Below are 20306 nucleotides of genomic sequence, written 5' to 3' on the forward strand. Positions count from 1 at the left end.
GCCATGTGTTTCCCCATTAAGCATTTCTTAAAATAAACAGATAACAGATGTCTCACCTTGTTTGATTTTATGGTTCTCTTCCAGAGGTGTTAATTCTGTAGAAGGTATCCTTATAACTTCAAGGTATTTATAGTTGGGAAAATGTATGTAGATGAGTGAAATGGTTGTATGAACATGTAAGTATTAGATTAAGTCTCTAGATCCACATACACTTCATCTTTTATTGGTTGCTGTAAATCTAAAAAAATACAAACATGTTTAAATTTAAGTTTTCATTTTCCTGTTGTCTCTAATAGTTCTCCTTCTCTGTTTCCCCTCTTTGCAGGTCTGCGAAAGCACGATGTTTGCTTTCTGATCACAGTGCGCCCCATGTTGCTCTACGGCACTCGCTTCGACCGACGTCAGCCCTTTTTGGACCAGACCGGCCTGGTGTACGTGAGAGGCTGCGAGGTCCAGGGTATGCTGGATGAAAAGGGCCGTGTCATTGAAGAAGGTAAAGTAGCAATTACCTAAGAAAACACACCAGAAAGCCATGAGACATTTAACCAGGCTTACCCATAGTGTTTATTACTACGAGCAAATCCTCAGGACGGGTCAGATTTGTGTTTTTAATGGTAGAATTTTAATTTAGACCTGGTATGTTAGTGTTAACATTTCATCAACTTTAGATCAACAACAATCCTGAGTTCTGCCTAATTTTTCCGGAGCATTTGCTGCAGAAAATCAGTAAGCTCTTAGATCTGCAACAATGCTTTTCCCAGTTGTAATATATTTTACCATAGATTGTTTTCTCAGCAGTAGGACCAGCTTATAGCTGATTAAGTCTTTATTTTTTGCTGCTTAGTTTTATTTCAATGCAACTGGTGCAATTGAATCACCTCCTTACTCTCTAAATTAAACAAATTAAAGTTTGTAGCTTGTTTTCCTCTGTTTTCCATTTTTTTAAAAACATTTGTGTTACATAAATGCTTTACATTTAAGCTTTACAAAACAGTAAATTGTTGTTCTGACATATTTTCTTCTAAATTAGAGTATATATGTGTTGCAATAAGAAGTTGGTGCCATTAAAATACCCTTTTGAAATGCATTCCTTGCATGCTTTCTCATATATTAATAGAGAAGCTGACCACTCCCAAAAATCATTATCAGAACAATTTACAAATTCATCCCTCCTTCATCTGAAAATGAAACATGTCTTTAGTAAAAAAAATGTTTTACGACACTAAATATAATCTGAATCATTACGATTTCTTTGTGTTTTTTGAAATATGAAAAGCACAAATAAATCCTTAAATGGCTCAAATCTGCCATTTAAGAAGTAAAAGTATTTAGTACTTAAAGTACTTAAAAGTAATGGTAACCCAAAAAAGTGAAAGAAAATTAGCATATTTGTATTTTTTCACCTGTTGGTATAAAGCATTAAAACAGCTTTAACATATAAAATAATAGTGAAAACATGCTATATAATTATGAGTAAAGCATATTTCTAAAAAAATAATAGCTATTGACAGATCTGCCAATTACTTGAGCGGTAAATTGCTACCTGCTGTACTCTTCTTTGAAGTGGTTTGCTTCTGCAGCTTCACCCAAGTTACCCTCCAAGCATCTTCTTAGTCTTCCCTCGGAGCATGTGTCCTTTTGTTGAAGCACCCTTCTCCCTATCTTGTCTCATCTGCTTTGATCAAATATGGAGAAGGAAGGGTTTTCTAAGTAGACACAATGCCAGGAGACATGTCCTGCCAGAGTGGGCTTGCTTAAACTTTCAGATCCCCAACAGGGGTAAGTGGCTCTGTGGTTAGCTGCGTCGTGTGTCCATGTCACATAAATCACTGAGCATTTGCTGAAGGGTTAAGTTAGGTATGAGTAAACAAAATATCTGCTTTTTTTAGTTATCATTGACTGTCCTGTCCAGTTGAAGATGTTACACTGCTTAAATACAGTAATACTGTTTTTAGAGAAACATATTTTTTGTGTTGATAAATAATTGACCAGTTTTTATTCTGACCATTTTAATAACTGCAAATAAAAGTTCAAGTTTATGACCACTTGCACACATTATTTCAACCCTGTATTGTCATACTGTGCTTAGATGCAGAATGCCTCGCAAAAGTGGTACAAGACATTTGACTTTTTACAATTTTGGTACATTAAAAACATATATTTAAAGATATGGTAATGGGTATTTTGTGATAAACACAAAGTAGTACATAATTGTCACATGGAAGTAAAATGGTGCACGGGTTTCATTTTTATTTTTTTCTAATAAGTATGTGCAAAATGTTGCATGCATTTGCATGAGAAACATGTCTTCTTTCTTCCTCTTGAACAGGACCTGATCCTAAACCCAAGCTACGTGGGGACACCAGAACTTTTCGTGTTTGGCTCGATCCGAACCAGTATCAGCAGGACATGACCAGCAGCATTCAGAATGGAACTGAAGATCCATATGAGACCTTCAACATCATCATGAGACGCAAACCCAAAGAGAACAATTTCAAGGTAAAGACTAAAAGCTGAAGATAATTTTGCTTTTGAATTTTGGCATTAGTCCCTGACTCACTTTGTAATAGAAGTCATGCAAAGAGCCATTTTCTTTCTGTAAAAAGCCATTATGATTAAGTAATTAAAAAAAACGCATGTAGCTATACACACAAGAACATGACAATATACTTTTTTTCCAAGCTGTAATTGAATTAATAATTTAAATCCTACCTGAGTACTGTGATTTGGTCCATTTAGCAAAATTTTCACATATGAAGCATAAAACAATCCTATTTATACACAATCTTTTTTTCTTGCTGTTGAATGCAAAAAGTAAACAATTCCTATGATTTCTATGTCATTTTAATAGTATCCAGTTTAATTTAATTTAGGTTTTTTTTCCTGCCATGTTAGAAGTAACATGGCGGGTATCTATTCAGTTCTCAGTTTGTCAAATTATTTATAAGAAATCTCTGCCATAACTGTATTTATATCATATCACTGCAAGCTTTTCTATATATACTTTAAAAATTGTCCAAAATGAATTGAGAAATTGGGAAATTTAGAACAAAATGGGAACAAATATTTTTACTGTTAGTACTTGATGGTCACATTTTTAGGAAATTTGTAGCTTGTCGAAACATAATTTGCTGCCATAAAATTACCTCGTGTTAACTTAGTCTTTGTCAGATATTATTATTCTGCTAAATCACCTCTAGAGAGATGACGGTTCTTTTTTTCTGATTTGCCCCTTCAATATGTTTTAATTTGTGTTTCAGGCGGTGCTGGAGACAATCAGGCACCTGATGAACACAGAATGTGTTGTGCCTGACTGGCTTCATGACATTATCCTTGGCTACGGTGACCCAGGCAGTGCCCACTATTCCAAGATGCCCAATCAGATCTCCACATTGGACTTCAACGACGCCTTCCTGTCTCTGGACCACTTACGGTCGTGTTTTCCTGGCTACACCATAAAGGTTCTGGAGGAGAATCCTGAACTCCAAGTTCCTCCTTTCAGGTAGAAATCAAAAAATACATTTTAAAATGATTTAATGCAGGTTTATATAACTTATACCATTATTTACCTTTTAAATAAATCTGATTTAATTTATGGAATTCAACATTATATATAATTTATTTACAATTCATGATAATAACCTCTGCCATTGCTTCCCAGAATCAAGTTTCCCATCTCTACCACAAAAGACAAAGGAAAGAAGAGAAAGGCTGATGAAGAAGAGAAGGACAGCGAGGAAGATAAAACCCTAAATGTGGAACCATATGTCGCCCCCAACCGTGGGCCATATCCTTACAACCAGCCCAAAAGGTCAGAGAGCACCTCTCTCCTACTAAAACATCAGTTATTAAAATGATTGATCACGTCCTTTAAGTTTTAACCAATTGAAATGTCTTTAAATATTGCTGTGTTGCTGTTTTGGTGGCATTTATGTGCTTAGTAGTTTTTTATCTTTAACGTTTAAGAGGAAAGTGAATAGCCATGTATAACACCAAACAGACTGAATTGAGGGATTTTTAGCATTGATTTTTCTGTTGGTTTTGTTCAATGAATGTTTGATTGATGCATTACCCGATAAAGGAGAGGGAACCACCTTAAACAGGATTTGTTTTACAGTTGGAGACCGCTGGCATTTATCCCTCCTGTTCTTCTTTGACTGTTTTTGCACATAGTAGTCAGTGCCACTATTGCTTGCATTAGGCAAGACCTGTACCTCACAGGGGTAGTCCAAACTCCTGCAGGGTGGCACAACATTTTCTTTTCTATTCCCAGGAACTTTGCTTCATCTCCCAGCAAGTGAGATTTCAGGAGAAGACTGTAGAACAGATACCAATCAGCAGGACTGGTATCTGTTCCGTTAGTGGAAAGATGAACTGTGTAAGGACTACTAGAATATGATCTCCAACAGACCTTTAACTTCTCTGTCCAACAACCAGAAACAGGTTTCATCAAGGAGGCCTGGGAACTTGATGTGAATTTTTGCATGGCTTCTTGTAGCCCAATTGGTATTTATAATATCAGAAATGGCAGGTTCACTGGTGATGCACTGTGCTTTTTACAGATGAATATAAGTTAACTTTGAGCTCATGCAACAGTCAAAAACAATCTGAAACAATTGAGCATGACTGGTTTGATGGTAGGTCAGTCATGGTCTGCGGAGACATATTCATGGATCAGTAATAGAGAAGAAATCCATGGATCCAATGTCTGACTCTATGATGGTAGAGTTAGGTCCAGGGTTCCTCTTGGTTCCAGAACTATATCCAGCCTCACGTGGTAACAATGGAGGGAGTTTCTGGAGGATATCATTGACCAGACCCCGTGTTGGCCTGACCTAAATCCCCTGGAACACCTCTAGTCCATCTGATTGCCAGGTTGCTCCCCAGATTTTCCAGGAACTCATTAATGCCCTGATCCAGATCTGGAAGACCATTATCCATGACACCAGCTGTAGTCTCATTTGGAGCACACCCTGTTTTGATGGACGTTTTCAAGCACATTGGGCTCAATGCTGAGTATCATTCTAAATTTCTGCAAAGAAAATTAGGCAAAATAAACTAGCTTACTTCATCTTTTCCTCACAAGGATTTCTGAGTTGTCTTCTGTAGGTTAAGTTTAATTTTGTGGTTACCATATGTTCCTAACACACAAGCCAGTCTATATCAGTATAAATATTAAATGTGATGTGACATGTAGACATCTTCAAATGGATATAAATATGTCAAAATTATTATGGACCTTTTTTTTTCATGCAGACTTCTCTCTGCAGCATAGTGTTTTGTAGTAATACTTAAATTGATCTTCAAAAGTGGCAGATGAAGCATAAAACATGCAAACATGTCATCAGGATTATTAACATCAGAATTATTAAATTCTTACAGGAATACGATTCAGTTCACACCTACTCAGATTGAAGCCATTCGAGCCGGGATGCAGCCAGGACTAACAATGGTAAGGATTTTTTTGTTTGCTGAGATTTCTTGTCTATGATGCATAAGATAAAATTTAGCACAAATATGAAGGTGTATAATGGTAATAAGGTTGTCTCTGCAAAAAAAAACAACATAAATAAATAAAAATACAAATTTCTGCAGTGAGAAGTCTCAGGCAATAAAATGGTCAACATAAAACAGAATAACAATGAAACCATGGCTTCCTCAACTTATTCCCATATTCACCAGTGTTAACCGCAGCCTGGTATTTAGATATGAAGAGTGGTGTACCATGTTCCTTTGTGGTGACTGAAAGCTCTCATCAGGGTCATAAGGCAGCTCTACATGCATGCTATTATCTTGATCTGTCCTCATCTAACCTTTCTTCTTGGTTTACACCATATTCATTAGCAGACAGAACAAGCACTCTCTACCACCTTGTTTAGCTGGCTTTCATGTAGGGAAACCAACCAGCTGATTATGTGCAGACTTATGTATGCATATGTAATTGTGCTTACTATTTTTAGCAGAGATTACTCACCTGAGAGACTCATGCTAAAACCAACCTGTTTCATGAATATGTATTTAGTATATTAGATATAACCACATCGCCCTCTTCTTGTTAGTTGAGTAAATAGAGCTTGGGGTTATTATCATGTTAACTTGAGATCAGTAGTGAAGTGGCAGTAATATTTACATAGTAAGTATAACAGAAAGACTGGAAGTGTAATTTATTCCCCCCACTGGCTCTCTGTCCTTACCTGCATGTGCATTTAAAATGACTTGTTTCCAGGATGCACTGTAATGCACTGCTTCCATTCGAGCTTCACTTCATTGAAGCACAAATCTTGTTGCTGTAAAATACTTAAAATCAAGTTGTCAAAATACATTTTTGGATCTAACTCAGGATTCCTACACAATACGGACAGGTCAGGGGAAATACTGAATTTGATCTCAGTGTTTTCCAGGTGTCAATAAGTTATAAAGAATCTTTTACATTTCCCCAATTTATTCTGCATCCCATTGTCCATCCATCTGTTTAGTCGTCTAAATGTCTGATCATCCATTTGTCCATTCATTATCTCCAAATGTCTATTTGTCCATTCGTCTAACCGTGCATCCATTTGTCTATTTGTTCGACAATCCCTTTCTCCATTTATCCAGTCATTCCTTTTAATAGTGTATCGATCTGGTCATCCACCTATTTGTCCAAAGATTCAGGCCTGACATCTGTAGAAAGATGCTTTTTTTTAGTCCTTGTTCATTTTGTGTGCATATCATAGAAAGGCACTGAAAACTCTGGAAATATGAGTATGATTATGGAAATGCATACTCTGCTTTTTCCCTAATGTACCTTTTCATGTCTTTTTTTCTGACTGTTATTAATTTCTTTCTACATAACTGCCTTATTCCTTTTTGCCTGCAGGTTGTGGGACCGCCGGGCACTGGAAAGACTGATGTGGCTGTTCAGATCATCTCAAACCTCTATCACAATTTTCCTGAGCAAAGGACTCTCATAGTGACTCACTCTAATCAGGTCAGCACACTCAAACTCAAAGACATGGAAAAACGGTTTTGCAAACACTGCTGAAATAAGTGTCTAGAGAATTCACAGCTTAATAAGGCAACAGTCACATTTATACCATGAAGGAAAAACTTAAGCTCCTTTGTGCCACAGCCCTCCCCTTAAGTATTAAATCATAAAGTAATCTGCTCTTGTTTTACACCAGTGAATGCTTACCAGAAGGAACCTTATTCATCAGAAACATAGCTTGATAATAATCCCCCTCCTGTATTTATTCCCTGTAGAATCTAACTTTATACCAATGTTAATATATATCTAACTGGCTTAAAACAAACATCAAATACTTACAAAATTAACCTTCTTGCATGTTTTCTGCTACACCAGGCTTTGAACCAGCTCTTTGAAAAGATTATGGCTCTAGACATTGATGAGCGTCACCTTCTGCGTCTGGGCCACGGAGAGGAGGAACTGGAAACAGAGAAAGACTTTAGCAGGTGAGGACAACAAGAAACCAGTGGAAAAAACACACACACATACTGATGGCATATAGACATGAATGTGTATAAACTCACATTCATGTCTCTCGCAGTCCAGAAAACAGCTGCCCATGTTCTTATTCATTTCTGTACAGTGACTGGACTTCCTAATAACCTCATGTGCCACACCGTAGACCTTGTTTTACTTTATTAGGCTTTACTGCATACATAGGCCTTTTCACTAATCAAAAAATTTTGTTCCTCCACTCTGTCTTTGATCAATGGATTGCATTCTTTCGCTGGAGAGCAATAAACATCATACGATGAAAGCTGCTTTGATAATCATCATTTTAAAAAACAGCTCAAGTTATGTCAGTGTACAGAATTGGAGCAGGACTCTAGGTTTAAATTATAAATCCTTTTTTGTAGCTTCATAATTGTTTATCTAAAAATTATGCTGGTCTATATTTCAGTGATTTTAGCACAATATTAACAGATGGTTCATATTAATTGAGACTAAATGGATTAATAATTTGTTATTAAATAATCAGAAATTGTTCTCAGTACATTTTGCCTTTAAAAATCACTTAGTATATTGTAGTTTTTCACAAAAAAGAAAATTATAAAACACTGTATCAAACAACTTTATTATACCTTAGTCGGTCTAAGAAACAAGCTGCAATTTGTTTTGATTGTTATTTATTAATGGTTGGATATTGCTGACAGGGTATTTCATTTATATTTATTTGATAGGTAATTAAAGAGTGTGATGGTATAATGAAATAAATACATTCATAAGTGACTGCATAAATAAATGCACCTAATTTTCTTTAAAAATCATTAAAATGGTTATTAGGTTCAGGCGAGGGAGCTTGTTTTAAATTAAACATGTTTTAATTCTAACATGCATAGTGCAGATCTTCTTACATAACTGATTGCCAGCATTATATATATATATATACTGTATATAGACACAAAAATGCAAAACAATACAATTATTATACTCTGCCTGGCCAAAAAAAAAAGTCGCCACCAAAAAATGGTCACACTCTCTAATATTTTGTTGGACCGCCTTTAGCTTTGATTACAGCCCGCATTCGCTGTGGCATTGTTTCAATAAGCTTCTGCAGTGTCACAAGATTTATTTCCATCCAGTGTTGCATTAATCTTTCACCAAGATCTTGTATTGATGATGGGAGAGTCTGACCACTGCGCAAAGCCTTCTCCAGCACATCCCAAAGATTCTCAATGGGGTTAAGGTCTGGACTCTGTGGTGGCCAATCCATGTGTGAAAAAGATGTCTCATGCTCCCTGAACCACTCTTTCACAATGTGAGCCCGATGAATCCTGGCATTGTCATCTTGGAATATGCCCGTTCCATTTGGGAAGACAAAATCCATTGATGGAATAACCTGGTCATTCAGTATATTCAGGTAGTCAGCTGACCTCATTCTTTGGGCACACAATGTTGCTGAACCTAGACCTGACCAACTGCAGCAACCCCAGATCATAGCACTGCCCCCACAGGCTTGTACAGTAGGCACTAGGCATGATGGGTGCATCACTTCACCTGCCTCTCTTCTTACCCTGATGCGCCCATCACTCTGGAACAGGGTAAATCTGGACTCATCAGACCACATGACCCTCTTCCATTCCTCCAGAGTCCAATCTTTATGCTCCCTAGCAAACTGAAGCCTATTTTCTGGTTAGCCTTACTGATTAGAGGTTTTCTTACGGCTACACAGCTGTTCAATCCCAACCCCTTGAGTTCCCTTCGCATTGTGCGTGTGGAAATGCTTTTGCGTTCACAATTAAACATACTCCTGAGTTCTGCTGTTGTTTTTCTTCGATTTGATTTGACCAAACGTTTAAGTAATCACCGATCACGATCATTCAGGATTTTTTTCCGACCACATTTCTTCCTGGAAGACGATGGTTCCCCACCATCCTTCCAGTTTTTAATGATGCGTTGGACAGTTCTTAACCCAATTCTAGTAGTTTCTGCAATCTCCTTAGATGTTTTCTCTGCTTGATGCATGCCAATGATTTGACCCTTCTTAAACAGACTAACGTCTTTTCCACGACCACAGGATGTGTCTTTTGCCATGGTTGTTTAAGAAATGAGGAGTTACTCATTGCATCAGCTGGGGTTAAATAACTTGTTGCCAGCTGAAAGATAATCGCCTATGCAGTACTTATCCAATAGGAGGCTTGTACCTATTTGCTTAGTTAAATCCAGGTGGCGACTTTTTTTTGGCCAGGCAGTGTATATACTGTATATACAGTATATATACTGTATATATACTGTATATCTTGATGCTATCATTATAATTGTATTGTTTTGCATTTTTGTGTCTTAATGACTTTAGTTTTTTTGTAAGCAGTGTAACAATTATGAAGATCTTTTGTTTCTTTCTTTTTTGTTCAAAAGCTAAACTAGAGATGTGCATCAAGCTTAAGGCTGAAATTCACTTTATCTTGTTAATACCTTACCATTGTCTCCAGTGCAAATAACACAATACACTAGTCCAAACTTCTTGCATTGCCAATAACTAACAATTGAAGTCTGGTTTAAAAACCCACAACTGCTTGCAGCTCTGTAAACACTAATTTTGTGTGTGTGAATTGCCTTGAAGGTCAGTGAGTCATATCCTCGGTGAAATAGAGAATGATGTATTATGAAGTCTCATGACTGACTTGTAGAAGACTTGGCTCAAGATGCTCAAAGCATTTAGAGCTCACCATGACTGCTGCTATATTTAACACAGTCAGTGAACAAATAAGAACCTTTCTCTTTTTTTTCTTTTAGCATTTTTTTTTTTTGTATAAAATAGTCCCATATCACAGAATATTAGTTCCTATAGTGTTACTATTTAAAGCTTCCTTACTGGCTTTATTGTAAATTACCCAAATAATTATGTTCTGTTAGAGTTCCTCTGAAGAGAACTCAGAAAATCTCTCCATGGGAGATTTTTGTGTCTCCCATGGATGTGCCTGATATTTCTGCTTGTTGTATTCAGTGCTGTATGTGAGCTGGGATCTTGACACGAAAGCAGTAACTATCATTTTTAAATTATGCAAAACCATAAATGCTAAAGAAAGAGCTATAGTGAGCCACATCCAACATGTTCCCCTTGCCTTGCTGCCTCTCAACATGCAGACTCCACACTTCTTCCACTCCGCTGACACCAGCTAGAGAGCCAGAGGGTTTTAATTAACACTTTCTACAAGGTAAAATAAAAAATGGATGGCAAAGCTACGCTTAGTGCCTGCCAAAGGGGAAACTACAAACTCTTGCAATCCATGGTAAATATTTTTGGTTTTATTGAGATTTAAACAAAGCAATATGTTTGGGGTTTTTATGATCTAGAAAATAGGTCTGATTTGTCAGATTTTTGTTCACTTTCCTTTCTTTTTACTTTATTCTTCCCAAACAGGCAGGGCTATATGATCCTCTTTCTGTCATTTGCTGACTGATGATCTTTGAAGATGGTCTAAAAATAGCACTCACCTCTAATATCACCCTAATGACCCTGCCTTTTTCCTCTGTGTGTGTCTGAGATGGCTCATTTATTTTCAGAACTGTCTAGCTGCACAAAAAGATGCATGAATTAATAAAATAGAAATTAATCCTGTAATATCTGAATATTATTAACATATAATTAACATATCTTATTCAGCATTTTAACAGGTCCACATACAGTAAAGAAGTCGGTAATAACAACAGTACCAAATATTTGCTTAAGGCTGATTATTCTGTACATTTTGGAATAATTTTACATGTAAACATGACTTCAATTTCAAATTAACAAGGCTGTTGCTTTTTTCTGTGAAAATGAAACAGTCTAATATAATTCTGCAAATCAACAAATATTAATCATGTTGCATTTTTCTACAGATATGGCAGAGTGAACTATGTCCTTGCTAGAAGACTGGAGCTTCTCAGAGAGGTGGGAAGATTACAGGAGAGCTTGGACGTCCCAGGAGACGTGTCATACACCTGTGAGACTGCAGGGCACTTCTACCTCTATCAGGTAAAAATAACCCTAGGAATGAGTGCTTCTGACATCTCAAAGAGAAACATTAACTCATTTGGCACTAATTGTCCAAGTAGCTGAATAGTTTTGTTTTCCAAACAATATTTGTTTTCAACTACAAGTTTATCAATCTTTTTCAGAGGTCCAAATTGATTTTTTTTGTTCTTTTTCAGTTTCTTTCTTCTGTTCTTCTGCAACCAGCTAAATATCTTTGAAATTTGTGTTGGATTATGTCATTGAGCTACAGAGCAACAAAGACTCCAGAGAGATTTTGATGAATTTATTTGAATGCAGCTTTGTCCTTTTTCTCAGAAATCTTATAACAGTTGACTCCTAACATAATAGAAGTTTTATTTCTCTCAACTGTATAGAGTTCTAAATATTGTAGAATTGTTGAGGCGTACTCCCCATGCTATGCTATGCATACTCAGACTCCAAAATAACTGGAATTTTAAACTATAATTTATTTTCACTCATATTTTTTACAAGATAAGTTCTGGAATAGACATGCTTTACTTTGAACTGTGAGTGTAGTCTTTTGGGGGAACATGTAAACTTTATTTAAGTTTATTCTAAAACCAAAACATTCAGTTTGCCTTACTTGTCCTATAATGTCACAGTAATGTTGAGCCCTTGCTTTAGAAGAAAGTATTTTTTTACTTTGATCATTTAATTTTTACCTATATTATATAAGCACACGAGACTAACACCATACTCTGACATTTATAAATAAGCTAGAACTTGGATGTTCTCTGCAGAGAGAGTGTGAAATCAGAGATCATGAGGAAACATGTCAGTCCTGCTGTGATACTCAGAGCTGTGGCATTATGTTGTTGGATGACTGGAAAAGCAAACGTGAAATAACTATTTGCAGAGCACTGAGAGTACAGAACTTTTATGATTGCCTTCACACTCGTGTTAGGGTCTCAAGATTTGCCAGAATCCAGCTGTGTTCAAACAGTCATGGAGGTCATGAGAGGGTCAATCTTAGTCAAGTCTGAGTATGCCTTACTATTAAATTTTGTATTTGATCCCTCAGCTCTTGTTTTATTTTTTTCTATTTTTTCTGGTGTTATTTTCACCAAGTCACAATGATTTCCACTTGTACTTAGGTATTTATACACTTCTCACAGTCCAGGTGTTTCTCTCTTGCTTTATTAATTGGTACTAGATAGAAAATGGACTTACTGTGCTTACACTTTCTTTGCTTTTAAAGTAAAAATAAAATAAAAGTGGCATTTCAGTAGATTATAAAACTTTCTCAATCAGTTAAGCACTTGTTTATAGCCCATAACAATATGGTGTGTATTTAGATGTTTCCATAGTCGTCACAATTATTTATACAGACAGATGCAGCCAGTTAAATCACCAAGGTGCCTCTCTAAAGCAACTCTCTACATTTTTTTAATTTATCTGGCTATTTATAGAACAACCTGCTGTTAGGTTGAAGCTGCTTTATTAGTTTCTCAGCAGGAAAGCCTTGCTAAAAGGAGACTATCTGTTCTCTTTTGTTCACTTTTGTGCTGTTTTATGCAATACCACAATGACTATAGAAAGCAAATCGTAGGCACTAATTTGCACAAACAAAGCCCTGCAAGTGTCTGCACATTTGTGTACTGGTGAGCATCAAAAAGTGATCAAATCTGGAGGTCTTTCAAAAATTTTTCCAATTTCTCTCCTCTCCACAGGTGATATCTCGCTGGGAGCAGTACATGAGCAAAGTCAAACCTAAACAGGGCAAGAAGGTGGAGGTGGAGACTGTTGCTGCACACTTTCCCTTCCACAAGTACTTTTCCAACGCCCCGCAGCCTGTATTCAAGGGCCGATCGTACGAGGAGGACATGGACATTGCGGAGGGCTGCTATCGCCACATCAAGAAAATATTTACCCAGCTGGAGGTGAGACGTTTTAAAAGAGTTTGCTGGTTTCATCACTGCTGAGCAAAACTCTGTGAGATATAGAGGTTATCTGAGAACAGTAATTCTATTTCTGGAGCACACATCACAGCTTGTATTTACAGTGCCTTGCAAAAGTATCCATACCTTTTCACATTTTGTTGTAATACAACCACAAACTTCAGTGTAAATCTGTGGGATTTTGAGGGGTCAATGTGAAGCGTCACATATTTGTAAAGTGGTATAATAATTATATATAGTTTATAAATGTCTTTTACAAATAAAAATTGTAAAAGAGAAGCTTGCATATGTATTATGGTTCCTCTTGAAAAATACAGTACAAATTTGTGTTATTTAGATCAAAGCATATTCATATGTCAGAATGGCCCAGTCAAAGTCCAGATCTGATCAAAGGTGGTAGAGCCATGTAAAGACTTTTAGCAGTGACCACTATGAAGTGTGTATTCACGGAAGCTGCCTGAATACAAATGCATGCCGCACTTATCAGATTTTATTTGGAAAAGGTTTACAGAACTATCTATGATTTTTCCTGAAGCTTCATGATTGTATACTACTTTGTGTTGGTCTTTCATATCAAATTAAACTAAAGTATATTCAAATCAGTGTTTGTAATGAAATATGTGTAAAAGTTCAGGATGTACGTATACTTTCACTTGCTCCTGCATATTCAGTATGTGACCAACATCTTTCTTTCTTGTTCTTTTTGTTCAAACACAAACGCTTTGCCAGCTGCATTTGGTTCTTTTCCTAAGTTGTTAGCCGGGGGCCCAAATGCTGCACATTTTCCCATGCATAACTTGCTGCTTTTCCTATCTATATATGCTGTCGATTATTGGTGACTAGTAAGACGAAGTCTCTGCAGGGCTTTTGTGCTGTAGTTCTGCTCGTTCCTTCACTTATTCATGATTATGTAAGCAGATTGCTCAGCAATATTTTTGTACATTGATAGCTATGTTTGGGAATCTGAAAAAATAACCATCAAAACAATATAATAAGGGCTCCATTAGTTGCTTTGCACTTGTTTTCATACTAATTCAGACCTTGCAACACCTACCAGAATAAGTGTTATCATAAGTTCTCTCTCAGCTTATCATCTACTTCTGTAGAAATAACTGAAAACATTTCTGATTTATTGGAACACCTAGATGGTTTCCAAAAAGCAATAAAGAAAGTTATTTGCCGGAGGTAATATCCCGACATGTGTCGTGTGGTGACCTTGATTTATCTGGCTGGCCTCTGTTTCACTGCATCGCAGCACTTCTCCCTCCTCCCTCGGCCTCACCCATGCTGCAGTGAAATCTGCTCGCCCATTAAGAGAGGGTGCTGTACGTGGCGCAAGGTAGCAAAAGTAACATCCTGCTGCAGTTGCTGATCTGTCTTCACTTCTGAATGGAAAAGCAGTTTTAAATAAGTTGTCATGAGAGTACTCTGTAATGTATTGTGATTTATTGTTCCTTAGGAGTTTATGTGTAGATATGTGACCTCCTTTATAGTTCTTCCAGCTTTTTTATTTCATTCTTTTGCCCACTCATCAATTTCTGCAAATACTTATTATCTTAATTTTACTCCTCAGTCTGGAGGCATGATGGTTAAAAGTAGACCTCATCAATATTGCATGTTTTGATTGGTTTAATATTAATGCTAAAATAGTAACACATCAAATATTTATACCACGGCGCTGTCCGAATGTCGCTCGCCCTCCCTTCCCTCTTCCCCTGTCTATACAGCTCCTGGGGCTGCATGAAAACACACAAATTCTTCCAGCACTCCTTTAACCCCTCAGCGTTCCTGTAACATCACAATATTGACATGTTAAAATAAACTGCTGTGGATTTTAGGGCTAACAACTTTCCTTTTGCATTCACATTACAATAGAATCCGCCTGTAAAAGGATTCTGTAGGGCGCTTATATTGAGAGATTTATCACACTGTGGAGCTTGTTGGATTTTTTTTATCAATGCACCACAATATGACCTCACTTCTAAAAAAATGCATTAGATAAAAATGTATGCAGCAGCACCCCTATAATCACTTTTTGCTGCAGATCTCTTAACAGTGAGCTTTGCATTTTTTTTATAACTTCAAAATAAAACCCAGTTCTCTTCCAGCCTCATTTGTCATTGTTTCTTTTTTTTTAGGCTTTGAATTTCTTGTCATTTTTATAATGTTTTTCTTTTTTTTTTTATTAAGCAAATCAGATTTGATTTATGGAGCGCTTTTCACATGCATACGTGTTACACAAAGTACTTTTAAGGGATTGGGCAGCAATCGCAAAAGGCAAGGTTATACATATAACAAAAATTAACATTTATTACACCCACTTTTTAAAATACCACAATGAACAGTTCTTAAAGTCTGTATCACTACTTTCGTTCTCATCTGACAGGAGTTCAGGGCCTTTGAGCTGCTGAGGAGTGGACTGGACCGCTCCAAGTATCTCCTGGTGAAGGAAGCTAAAATCATCGCCATGACCTGCACACACGCTGCACTCAAACGTCATGACCTGGTGGAGCTAGGATTTAAGGTAACGTTTCTAATTTGATAGCAACCAGGAGGAATGTATATATTTACCTCCAATTTGGGTTGTAAAACCAGATTTTTGTGCTATTTATTAGTACGACAACATCCTGATGGAAGAGTCTGCACAGATTCTTGAGATTGAGACATTCATCCCTCTGCTGTTGCAGGTAACTTACTATTATCTGAAAAAACAAATTAATAGAGTTTGACAAAATGAGATGACTGAAATTCTGTTAAATGTTATATGTTCACACTGATTATACTTTTTCAAGTCGGATGTTGATACATGGAGTGTTAACACTTATTTTTCTGTGTACATTACCTATTCTTCTTAAAGTACATGTGTAAAAAGTGTATTTTTAAACTTGTGCAAATGCCTCCAACTTGTTATCTCCTGTTGTCTGTAGAACCCACAGGATGGCTACAGCAGGCTGAAGCGTTGGATCATGATCGGAGACCACCACCAGCTGCCCCCAGTAATCAAGAACATGGCATTCCAGAAGTACTCCAACATGGAGCAGTCTCTGTTCACCAGATTTGTACGGTTGGGGGTTCCTACCGTAGATTTGGATGCACAGGGCCGTGCGCGTGCAAGGTAGGTCATAGTTAAAGAAAGAGCAGGAGGTAATTTGGCTTGATCTAATTTGGAATTTGAATTCTATACATCTGTTTTCTCTCCTCAGCCTTTGTAACCTTTACAATTGGCGCTATAAACACCTTGGAAACCTGCCTCACGTTCAGCAGCTTCCTGAGTTCCAGGTACCCAACCCTGGCTTGACCTTTGACTTCCAGCTGATTAATGTGGAGGACTTTAATGGGGTGGGAGAATCTGAACCCAACCCTTACTTTTACCAGGTCAGTATGCAACACCCTTAAAACATCATCAACTGTTCTTTAACCATTTTAATGTGCACATTGCAAGCTGGATCAAAACAAATATCTTAATTATTGGGGTTTAAGATGAGGTAAACAAAGTGTTTGAGTATTTTTATCCTCAAACACTTACGAGTACGAGTCCACATTGATTTGTTTCTTCAGCTTGTAAAGTTTTAGTACAAGCACAACATCTCTATCCCTAACATCTGCGGAGCATTGGCAACATAATGTCAAATCAGCTAAAATGTCTTGTGCTCCTCCAGAACAGAATTTACTGTCTTTTACAAAGACAAACACACCTGCAGACTTAAAACTGATGTAGCATGAAATCATCTCCATCACTCCCCTTTAAGTGTGTCCTCTAAATTGGTGGTTGGACAAGAGTTCATTAATTTTTATGTTCCAGTGGTTCTTCTATCAGTTTACATGCTATATTGATCACTGTGCCAAGTGTGCTGCCCACAGCTGTCCAGAACAGAGCAGTGGGTCTGTCCTTTACACCGGAGCCAGATTGCATTTCATCATGACATTGCTAAGACTCAGAGACAGAGCGTGGGCAGTGGGCTGGGTTCATAAGCTCTTCTTTCTTTTGCACCAACCTCTTCAATATGTCAAATGTCATTCCTAAATATTATTTCCAAATATATTATTGCAATAAGAGAAGATTTACAAATGTGCAGATGGCAACAGCAATGTTTTAAACGACGAGATGCAAAACTACTTGCATACAGATTCAAAATGGTTTTGATGAAAACAAAGACATATGGAACAGCTGCAGGGTCTTATTTCAGGAAAAAAACTGTTCTTAAAATAAAATAGAAAGAGTTTCTTTAATATTTTACTTGTCTGTCCAATTAGTTTAATCATATTGCTCCATGAGGAGTACAACTTCCTTTTGTCCTTAAATGCAGAGCATGTGCACTTCTCAAGCACCAGGTCACATGCAACTCAACTCCATTTGCTGTTGCCATTTCCAGGTTCCTCGAGGGAATTACTAGGATCACTCTGAAGCACACACATGCACACACATTAACTTTGCTAGGAAACGGTGGGGAATATGGCTGACACAAGAGAAGCTGTTGTTTCCAGTCCCTGTTGAATACCTCCCACAGCTGAGCAAACACCACTACAACCACTGTTGTGCGTTAACTCTGAACAGATCATCTATAAAGAAAGTGTAGTGCGTTACTTCTTCACCTCATTTGCTAAAGCACTTTCCATATTAGTTTTCAGTTTATTGATACTTCAGCAAGATTCTTATTTGTTTGAAAAGTCTTCTTCAATCCACATTTCTCTCATAGTTCAGTTTCACAGCCCATATCTGGTCCGGTTGGTTTATTTAAAACACAACAGGCTAAAAGAAAATAACTTGTTTAAATCATCCGTGGCTCTTCCACCACTGTGACATTCTTTCATAACCTCCTGTCTTTATGTTCTCTTTGTGGGCCGGTTTCAACTGCATGAAGTTACATTCGGACTGCTTGTTTTGGTTTCTAAGCGCTCCACACTTGGAGCACAACCATTTTAATACTTGGTCGTATTAAAATGTTTTTCATTTAACTATCTCAATTTGCAGCCATAAAGTCTGCAAATTATGTCCAGCTTTTCCTAACTAGGTCTGATATAACATTTAGTTGTCTTTATCCAACTTTTAAAATATAATAATTGAGAAGATTTCTGGCAGATTTTTTTGTTCTGAGTTGTAACCCCGACTGTGATTCAGGTATCATAGCTCTTTTGTGATATTGCAAGAACCAGAACAGCTGTAGCTGACTTTTTGTAGATTGCTTGAGGGAAATTAAGATAATTCTTTTTCAAGGCAAGATGAATATTTAAGATTTTCTGAGAGATTGGCTTGAATCAAATATCCCACCTGCTATAATTGTTCTCAATTCTAAAGGATGCCAAATTGATAGCGTATATAATTGCAAAATTCAAAATGTGCAAGATCCAACATGATTTCTTTTAATAAATACATGTATATGCTTCATTTGGTGGCAGGTAATGGGAGAAAATGAACAAAGGCTCCCATTGTTTTTGATGTGTTGATTCCACTGAAGTTGGATCAGAAGCTGTTAATGAAGCTGCATAAATTACTAGCAAAGATGTGAGGCTGCAGTCCACGTTTAATTGAAACTGAATGAATAATGCATACAGTTGGCTTGTTTTCTTTTTCTGGTCACATTTGAAAGGCAAAGAACGATCTTGGAGCCAGAACACAGAGATGAGAAATGTGTCATTTGGAAAGTTAGTAAATGACCAACAACAATTAATTTTATGGACACTCTGTTCTTTCAAGAACGATTTTAATTTGAATATGTTTACTTAACACATATCATTGTTTAACTGTTATTAAAATGTCTTTATTTTCAGTTTCACCTGCTTTAAACCTTTGATTTTCCAGTTCGAATTAGTTGTGCTCTGGCTCGGCTTTATCTGACTGAACAGCAGATGAGAAATCATAGCAGTATGTTGGGGAAAAAAAAAAGAAATTCTATATCTGCAAAACTTTCTACAGAAAGTAAATGATATGTGTGTAGTTGAGTTTATTCTCTGGAGTAAGATAAATTATCTTAAATTCGAATTTGCTGAAGTGTTAACAGACTCCAAAGTGATTTAGAAGACACGGAAAAATTCATTTGCCTCTTCACTCTTTGTCTGAGTGGTGCTTTACTCAGCATTCAATCAAATGAATATGAATAATCGGATTCTAATCTTTCTGTTACCTATTTTTCTTTTCTGTGAAGAACCTGGCTGAGGCGGAGTACTCTGTTGCTCTCTTTATGTACATGAGGCTGTTGGGCTACCCATCGGAGCGAATCAGCATCCTCACTACCTACAATGGACAAAAGCACCTGATCAGAGATGTTATTAACCAACGATGTGCTGGAAACCCTTACTTTGGGCAGCCTCACAAGGTAGGTCCCAATGGTTACTCACCATATGAATAAAAAACTATATCCTGACAAATGTGAAGTAAAGAACAAAGAAAGAAATAATATATCAGATCAATGGAAATGGCTGCTACCTGTGTTTTTCACACACTAAGAAATTCATGAATTATTATTATTTTTAAAAAGTTTTACATAATGTTGAACACATCAATCTCTTTTAACTCGTAATAGTTCTCATAGAATGCATAATAAATTAAAAGCTTTTTTAAAGCAGAATAGTGTTTGCTTTAGGAGAACGTTTGACTATGTAAATAAAAGAACCATCAGTGTTTCAATACTTTTCTGACATTTGGGCCACTTTGGATTTAGACAAAAATAAAGACTACAGTAAGTGAACTTGTCAAACCTAAACTGATTTTTCTTTTTACAGTGATTACAGATAATTCAAGTTTCACAGTTTGATACATGATACATCAACTATTTGTGGAAGCAGAAAAATGGGGGAAATAAATATTGCCTTGTCTTGCATGCTGGGTGTATTATTACATCCCTAGTGCTGAGCCTGGTTTCAACAATACATACAGTTGAATCAAGTTATATTTACATTTACTGCACAGTAATTTTTTAAG

At 36.8% G+C, this 20306-nt stretch overlaps 1 protein-coding gene across 1 annotated transcript in view; it reads left to right on the forward strand.

The window, feature by feature from the left end:
• Nucleotides 1-20306, forward strand: part of aqr (aquarius intron-binding spliceosomal factor) — a 48458-nt gene that overhangs the window by 13557 nt on the left and 14595 nt on the right. Inside the window, exons 19-32 of the mRNA XM_032547034.1 lie at nucleotides 326-493; nucleotides 2330-2499; nucleotides 3261-3502; nucleotides 3662-3811; nucleotides 5383-5452; nucleotides 6860-6970; nucleotides 7343-7452; nucleotides 11333-11468; nucleotides 13160-13369; nucleotides 15774-15911; nucleotides 16003-16074; nucleotides 16315-16502; nucleotides 16591-16762; nucleotides 19531-19701. Coding sequence (XP_032402925.1) covers nucleotides 326-493; nucleotides 2330-2499; nucleotides 3261-3502; nucleotides 3662-3811; nucleotides 5383-5452; nucleotides 6860-6970; nucleotides 7343-7452; nucleotides 11333-11468; nucleotides 13160-13369; nucleotides 15774-15911; nucleotides 16003-16074; nucleotides 16315-16502; nucleotides 16591-16762; nucleotides 19531-19701 — 2108 coding nt within the window. The remainder of the gene's footprint in view (nucleotides 1-325; nucleotides 494-2329; nucleotides 2500-3260; nucleotides 3503-3661; nucleotides 3812-5382; nucleotides 5453-6859; nucleotides 6971-7342; nucleotides 7453-11332; nucleotides 11469-13159; nucleotides 13370-15773; nucleotides 15912-16002; nucleotides 16075-16314; nucleotides 16503-16590; nucleotides 16763-19530; nucleotides 19702-20306) is intronic.

The sequence above is a fragment of the Xiphophorus hellerii genome, chromosome 19, assembly GCF_003331165.1.
Source record: "Xiphophorus hellerii strain 12219 chromosome 19, Xiphophorus_hellerii-4.1, whole genome shotgun sequence".
Lineage (NCBI taxonomy): Eukaryota > Metazoa > Chordata > Actinopteri > Cyprinodontiformes > Poeciliidae > Xiphophorus > Xiphophorus hellerii.